This window comes from Trachurus japonicus, chromosome 22, assembly GCF_045865225.1.
Source record: "Trachurus japonicus isolate A0001 chromosome 22, Traja_1.0".
Taxonomy (NCBI): domain Eukaryota; kingdom Metazoa; phylum Chordata; class Actinopteri; order Carangiformes; family Carangidae; genus Trachurus; species Trachurus japonicus.
Window position 1 is genome coordinate 1,702,480 of NC_140928.1, and position 8,514 is coordinate 1,710,993.

Here is an 8,514-nt window from a genome sequence, read left to right on the forward strand (position 1 = left end):
CCTCTTCCTCCTCCAGAGCACGGCGTGCCCACGTCGGTAGACTTCAACGGCTGTGACCCCGCCCACATGGTGGCGTCCTTCAACAGCGGCGACGTGGTGGTGTACGACCTGGAGACGTCCCAGAATGCACTGGTGCTGAAGGGGCAGGGAGAAGGCAGTAAGAGACACACACACACGCACACACACACACACACACACACACACACACACACACACACACACACACACTCTTTTTTTTTTTGTGCTCTATTTAGATGAGGTAGGCATGACAGCAATCACTTAGAACAAAAAAGTATTGACCGAATCGCCTTGTTGTTTACATTCTACTTCCTGGTAGAAAACCAGCTGTAATTTGAATGAGATCAATAGTAACGAACGAGAGTTTAGCTATATATCATATTTTTCACGCCCTATCACCGTTTAGACAAATCTGAAATGATTGAAGAAACATTACTATTTCTGTGTGTGTGTTTTGTGTTGCTATGTGTTGTATTTATTCAGTTTGGGGGAATCACAGTGTCTAGAAAGCATCAGTGGCTCAGCTGACAGGGACAGCTAACGGTAGCTAAGCTAACGGTAGCTAAGCTAACATCAGGATGTCAGCTGTTAAAACCCTCCCGTTGTGGGACACGACATGAAACTACTCCAGTTAGCTCAGTCATGTTGGAACTCAGATATCCGCTGGAGAAAATATTTTTTCATGGAGCGTTTATTGAGTCACTGAGTTAAACAGGTAGCTAACCGTTAGCCCGGCTAATCTCTGATAACCATGACTAATTACAAAAATGTGCACACAGAAATAGTAATGTTTGTCCAATCATTGGTTTTATAAACTTTACAAACATCAGATTAGTCTAAACGGTGATATAGTGACATGAAAAATTTGATATTTATAGCGAAACTCTCGTCCGTCACTATTGTTCTCACGCTGGTTTTCTACCCGGAAGAAGTTGTAAACAACAAGGAGATTCGTCGTATACACATAGACATACATTACATACACAGAAAACTAGGGGAAACATAGGAATGATGGGGGAAATAAAAATAAATGAAAAAAAAAAACCATAAGGAACATAAACAATAAACATTGCCAGAAAATTTATATAAATGATATCGATGGTTCAAATAGATCGTTCTTAAAGAGGGGCTATATGCTATTGAATCTCTCAAACATACAGTTCGTTTTCATGGCTTTTTTATTTTTAATGTCTTTTATTGTTGTTGCATATTGGTGAATTTCGAGGGTGAACTGTTCCAAGCTGGGTTTGGATTCTGTCCATTTTTTTGTGGATATGAAATTTGGCCATTAGCAGCACCAGATGTATAAAGAATGTTGTGTTTTTGTCCATCTTATTGTTTAAAAAAAAAAAATGAAAATGTCCTTTTCCTGTATAGAATGATCGTTTGTCTGGTCGTTCTTCTTATGAAGTGTTGAATATCAGTCCAGAATATATTAGAGTACATACATTTGTAGAACACACACACACACACACAGATGAACAGCAGGTTGTGTGTGTGTGTAACGGTTGTTGTGGCTCCGCCCCCTCAGCTCTGCCGGGGTCCAATCATATCAACAAGGTGGTGAGTCACCCGACGCTGCCCGTCACCATCACCGCCCACGAAGACCGACACATCAAGTTCTACGACAACAAGTCAGGTAAAACTCACCTGTCACTCACCTGTCAGTAGGGATGTAACGATTCACTCAACTCACGATTCGATACGATTCACGATTTTTTGTTCACGGATACGATTTTCTCACAATTCTTTTTAAATCAAAATGAGCTACAGACAAATTATGACCTAATAAAATGATCTTTTATTCATAAGAGAAAGTGAAACCTTTCACTACAGATACACTGCACATCACCATTTATCACCTTTTTATCACAAGTAAAACTGGTCTTATTTATTAATAGTCGTTCAATTAAAAAAAATCAAATAGTTTATGAGCCAATTTCATTGGTCGACTGGTCTGAGGAAAAACAAAATAAACATTTGGAGCCTAGGCTTGTGAAAATTAAATCAAAATCAATATGACTGAACCGTGTATGAAAGGTTGGAGGGCTTTTAATTTGAAAGGCCAGATACAGGAAGTCGTGACACTGTCAGCTTTTTTTCTGCTTTTTTCTACACGGCAGGTCCCTGCGTTTTTTCAGATGTTGTTACAGACGTGTCTGGTTTGGAGACTAGTCCGACCATGGATCTATTATAAGATAATATTAAACATCCATGACTCTATCACTGCTGTTTTCAACGAGCCGCCGCCGTCTCAAAGCACTCACAGGCTGTCAGTTGGAGCAGCAGTCCGCTGCAGTCAGAGGCAGAGCCTCGCACCGCTGCATGCTGACCAACTCACCTCATCTACTGTGTTTATTGGTGATAAACAAGCATAACGTTACTGCATGTAATTAAAACCCGACCACCGTGTTGAATCCCAGACCCAACAGTGCCAGACTCATAAGCAACGAGCGACCGCAGGGGGACAAGAGAGATAGAGAGAGAAAAGAGAGTGAATTGGTATGTGTGCGTGGCGGCGGCGTCTGGTGTCGAACAAATGAATCAACCAGTGACTTTTGAGATAACGTAACCTACTTCTCACCAGAGACTTCGACTTTTTAACCCTTTTTTTAAATTATTTCAACCGATGCGAGTCACGCATTTGTACCGATTTTTATTCGTGTCACGATGCATCGTTGACCTGTCAGTCAAACCACCTGTCTCTGTGTCTCCAGGTAAAGTGATCCATGCGATGGTGGCTCACCTGGACGCAGTCACCAGTCTGGCTGTGGATCCCAACGGCATCTACCTGATGTCTGGCAGTAAGTCTCAATCAATCAATCAATATATCAATTAATCTATCAATCAATCAATCAATTAATTAATCAATGGATTCATGCTCCTTTCATTTTCACCACAACACTGACATGTTTCTTCCTCCTCCCTTCCTTTTCTTTCTTCTTCTTCCTTCTCCTCCTTCCTTTTCTTCCTCCTACTTCCTTCTCTTCTTCCATTTCTTTACTTCTTTTCTTTCTCCACCTCCTTCCTTCTCTTCTGCTTCCTCCTCCTCCTTCCTTCTCTTATTCCATTTCTTTCCTTCTCTTACTCCTCCTTCCTTTTGTTCTTCCTCCTTCTCTTCCATTTCTTTCCTCCTCCCTCCCTCCTCCTCCTCCTCCTCCTCCCCCCCCCCCCCCCCCCCTCCTCCTCTAGGTCACGACTGTTCTCTCCGTCTGTGGAACTTGGACAGTAAGACGTGCGTGCAGGAGATCACGGCTCACCGGAAGAAGAGCGAGGAGGCCATCTACGACGTGGCCTTCCACCCCTCCAAGGCCTACATCGCCTCCGCCGGCGCCGACGCCCTCGCCAGGGTCTACGTCTAGACCGGGAGGAGCAGGGAGGAGCAGGAGGAGGAGGAGGAAGAAGAAGAGGAAGATGACCACGGGGTTGAGAGACTCACACAGACACAGAGAGAAAGAGAAAGAGAGTTCACACATGGTCTCTGAACACAGAATATATATTAAAGAGACTGGATGAGGATCTCCACTGAACACACACACTTACACACACACACACGCTCAGTGAAAAGGGGGCGGAGTCTCACTCGCTCTGACGGACATTGAAGAAGACACTGAGAGACGTTCAGGAGCCGAAACGTTGTGGAAATGTTGTTTTAAAGGGATAGTAGTAGCATTTTTTTTTTTTTTTTTAAGTGGGGTTGTATGATCTCCAAATAGCCCCTAAGTACTTTAATTGCAGTAGAAGACTCTCTGCACTCCTCCCGTTAGCAACGCCAGCCCATAATAGCCCTGCCCAGAGATTTACAACATACATTGTTGTGAACAGACCCAAAGAAACGGCCTATTTTCACGGCCTAAAAGAGGTTTTACCTGTTGGTTAGGTCCAAATAAAAACTGTGTTTTTCCTGCACTTTGAAGGGCTGGAAAAAATTATATTATAGTGAACAATGGAACTGTGTATTTTTTTTTTTTCAGGTAAAACCTCTTTTAGGTCGTGAAAATAGGCCGTTTCTTTGGGTCTGTTCACAACACTGTATGTTGTAAATCTCTGGGCAGGGCTATTATGGGCTGGCGTTGCTAACGGGAGGAGTGCAGAGAGTCTTCTACTGCAATTAAAGTACTTAGGGGCTATTTGGAGATCATACAACCCCACTTTAAAAAAAAAAAATGATACTATCCCTTTAACACCTGCAGCTCACCCACCTGTCCTGTGATGTCATCCTGTGATGTCATCTGCCCCTCCCCCCCACCCCTCCACCCCCCCTCCCCCACTTGAACATGACACTACATGAAGCCCCGCCCCCATCACGCGCTCACAGGACGGTTTTAACGGTTTATTGTCTCTTTTTTTTAAAGAAATATTTCAAAGAATCGAACACGTTTCACGATGTTCGTAAAAAAAAACTCGAAGGGGGCGGAGCCTGTCGCTGTCCATCCAATCAGAGCGCTCCGAGGAGACGACGTGACTTCTCAGCTGGTGATGAAATGAAACACGTGTTCAAGTTTTTGTTTTTTTTTGTTTTTTTTTAACCGGCCGCATAAAACACCTCCAGTTTTCCCCCCGTCGTCGTCGGCGGCGATGGCGAGCTGCGGCGCCTGTTGCCATGGAGACGGTTGAGCCAGTCGCTGCTCGTCTGAGAGGAGGAGAAAAGAAAAGTTTCAATATTTAAGTTCAGATTTTTAAGAGTTTTTAATTTAAGGAGGATGAATCATCATCTGAGGTGTTTTGTGTCGCCGTGATGTCATCGTGATGTCATCGTGATGTCATCGTAGGGGAGGGGGGAGGGGTGGGGGGGGGTCGTTGTCATAGAAACAAACAAAAAACAAACAGCTGAGCTCAGATTTCAAAGCTGCCAAACTTTTTTCTACAGTGTTTTTAAAAGGAGATTTAAACTTCATTCATTCATTCAGCTGATTGGATGATGATGATGATGGTCCCTGCGAGGGCCAATCAGAGCCCTGCGTTTAAGCCCCGCCCCCCACGGGAGGAGGAGGAGAGTTCCCGCCTGTTTGTTTTTTGTTTCTTTTTCTAAACGTCTCGTTAGCGACTCGAGGAGGTTTTTCTGGTTCCTCGTTCCCGTCCAGTCCAGTCCGTGACATTGGCCCCGCCCACCTTCCCCCTCCCCCCCCCGACCAATCACAAGCCTCCATCTCAGTGCGGTTTCCCTGACGACCTCTAGGTTCAGCTTAGAGAGGAGGAGGAGGAGGAGGTGGTGAAATACTGAGCCGACAGGAAACTCTTCTCTTCTCCTTCCTCTCCGCTGTTGTGGGAAAACATTCGAGTTGAGTTCAAGGACAATCCGTCATCTGAGCGTCGTCGTTAAAGGGATAGTAGCATTTTTTTTTTTTAAAGTGGTGTTGTATGATCTACAAATAGCCCCTAAGTACTTTAATTGCAGTAGAAGACTCTCTGCACTCCTCCCGTTAGCAACGCCAGCCCATAATAGCCCTGCCCAGAGATTTACAACATACATTGTTGTGAACAGACCCAAAGAAACGGCCTATTTTCACGGCCTAAAAGAGGTTTTACCTGAAAAAAAAAATACACAGTTCTATTGTTCGCTATAATATAATTTTTTCCAGCCCTTCAAAGTGCAGGAAAAAAGCAGTTTTTAGGGCTATTATGGGCTGGCGTTGCTAACGGGAGGAGTGCAGAGAGTCTTCTACTGCAATTAAAGTACTTTGGGGCTATTTGGAGATCATACAACCCCACTTTTAAAAAAAAATGCTACTATCCCTTTAAAATATGAAAGCTGCTAAAAACAAACAAAAAACCAACCACATCCTCCAGGTCGTCTGTGTTTTTGTCGTTAAATCGTCTGAGTTTCGTTTCGTCTGCAACAAACTCAGGAAAATGTTGAAAAGTAGGAATTAAAACGATTAAAAATGTCGTCGTCGTCGTCGTCACTACAGAAGAAATCTGACTTTTAAAGATAACATTTGAATCTGTTTTTAAGTGTTTAAAGAGTTTTATTTTTGTGCGGCTCAGCTGTGATTGGCTGTGAGTCCTCGGTGACGTCACTCAAACAGGAAGTCGATTTATGTTTCATCTTTTTTTCCTTTTTTTTATATATAAAGAGAGGTTTAATTACATAAAAAAAAAGGAAACGATATGAACGGTTTGAGGTTTTAATCTCAGTTTCTGTCAATAAGGTAAAAAAAACACTTGGTTTTACAGAGTCCCTGAACGCACCACAGTCTCAGTGTAAATCCTCCTCCTCCTCCTCCTTCTTCCTCTTTGTCACTGTGTGATTTTTTAGTTTTTGGGTTTTTTTTTCTCGGTCACAGCTTCGGAGCAGAGTCGATTATTTATATCTTTAGGTGGTTTTTAGTCTCATCTGGTAGAACCGGTCCCGACCCGCTTGGACTCAACGTACGTGGGGGACGGTTTTTCATTTTTAATCGTCGTGATCTGGTTTTTAATTTAATTTTTTTCTAACTGAAGGGATTTGTCAAAGCGAGCGGCTCGATCCCGGTCGATCACGACTCCAAACAAAAGAGGTTTTATTTTAGTTTTTTTTTGTTTCTTTTCAGCCACGCTACAACTTACTGTGTAACTAAAGACTTTTGTTTGTGTAATGCATGATTAATACAATAAAAGTATTTTTTCTAGTCTTCCAAAAAATGGATAAAAAAAAAAAGTTCTGATCAGTTTGCGAGTTTTGATGAGTTTTGTAAGTTTTTTTTTTTTTTTTTTTTTGATTTACAAACTATGAAACAGCAGATTTTAAAGATTGTACCACATAGCAGAATACAACTGTTGAAATGTATATAAAATGTCTATAATAACTATTAAATGGTGTACCTGTACAGAGGCTGCTGCTCCGCCCGTCATTCTGCTGCATCACACTCACACACAGGAAGAGCACCGCCAAAATAAAAGCCCCACCCACCTCCACCGTGACACATCAGCAGCTGCTTTAATATTCAAGTCGTTTCACATCTGGAGTCAAAAAAGTGTGTGTGTATATGTATGTTAGTATATACTGTATGTGTACATGTGAGTATGGATGTGTGAATGTATGTAGGTGTGTGTGTATCTGTGTAAGTATGCATGTAAGTAGATACACACATACTTACATATACAGGTAATACTCAGAAAATTAGAATATCGTGAAAAAGTTCATTCATTTAAGTAATTCAACTTAAAAGGTGAAATGAATATATTATTTAGACTCATAACAGGCATTGCAAGATATTTCAAGCTTTTATTTGTTAGAATTTTGATTATTATGGCTTACAGCTTATGAAAACCCCAAAATCAGAATTAGAATATCGTGAAAAAGTTCAATGTTGTAGCTCAAATTGTCACAGCCTCGTCAGCCAATTAATCCAAAACACCTGCAAAGGGTTCCTGAGCCTTTAAAAGCTCTCTGTCTGGTTCAGTACAGTTCGCAATCATGGGGAAGTGAATGAACTTTTTCACGATATTCTAATTTTCTGAGTATTACCTGTACATACTTGCATATACAGTACAGGCCAAAAGTTTGGACACACTCAATGCATTTCCTTTATTTTCATGACTATTTACATTTAATGAACCCTGACAAGGCAACACCACCTGTGAAGTGAAAACCATTCTCAGGTCAGGTTGATGGTTCACCTCTTGAAGCTCATCAAGAGAAGCCAAGAGTGTTTCAAAGCAGTAATCAGAGCAAAGGGGGGCTACTTTGAAGAAACTAGAACTGGTGGGGGCAGAGATAGAGGAGGAGGAGGAAGAAGGAGAGGAAGAAGAAAAGAAGAAAGAGAAGACAAAGAAGAAAAGAAAAAGTGTTTTCAGTTATTTCACACTTTTTTGTTAATTCCACATGTGTTCATTCATAGTTTTGGTGCCTTCAGTGAGAATAAAGGAAACACACTGAATGAGAAGGTGTGTCCAAACTTTTGGCCTGTACTGTATGTGTGTAAGTACATACATGCATACTTACTTACACACATACTTATATACATGTATGTATGTATTTTTGTGTAAAAATTCAAGTCTAGCATTTTAATCTAGATTAACTACAGGATTGCAGAAAAAATAATCTAGATTAAAAAAAAAATCTATGCTCAGCACTAATGTATATACAGTATCTCACAAAAGTGAGTACACTCCTCACATTTAAAAAACAAATTATTAAATCTTTTCATGGGATAACACTGAAGATATGACACTTTGATACAATGTAAAGTAGTCAGTGTACAGCTTGTGTAACAGTGAAAATTAGCTGTCTTCTCAAAATAACTCAACATATGTGTGTGTGTGTGTGTGTGTGTGTGTACAGTATGTTAGTCTGTATGTATGCATTAAAGTCGTTTCACCTGGAGTCAAACAGTGTGTGTGTGTGTGTTTGTATGTAAGTATGTGTGTATGTAGTATATATGTGTGTATGTTTGTAGGTGTGTATGTATATGTATGTTAGTATATATGTGTGTACATGTGAGTGTGGATGTGTGAATGTATGTAGGTGTGTGTGTGTGTGTGTGTATCTGTGTATGCAATGCATGTAAGTAG

At 41.3% G+C, this 8,514-nt stretch overlaps 1 protein-coding gene across 1 annotated transcript in view; it reads left to right on the forward strand.

Moving 5' to 3' along the window:
- strn3 (striatin, calmodulin binding protein 3) overlaps positions 1 to 6,827 on the forward strand; it is a 32,180-nt gene extending 25,353 nt beyond the window's left edge. Inside the window, exons 13-17 of the mRNA XM_085767672.1 lie at positions 17 to 157; positions 1,550 to 1,657; positions 2,736 to 2,822; positions 3,211 to 5,348; positions 5,771 to 6,827. Of these exons, the coding sequence (XP_085623798.1) occupies positions 17 to 157; positions 1,550 to 1,657; positions 2,736 to 2,822; positions 3,211 to 3,380 (506 nt within the window). The 3' untranslated portion in view covers positions 3,381 to 5,348; positions 5,771 to 6,827. The remainder of the gene's footprint in view (positions 1 to 16; positions 158 to 1,549; positions 1,658 to 2,735; positions 2,823 to 3,210; positions 5,349 to 5,770) is intronic.
- Positions 6,828 to 8,514: the final 1,687 nt, after the last annotated feature.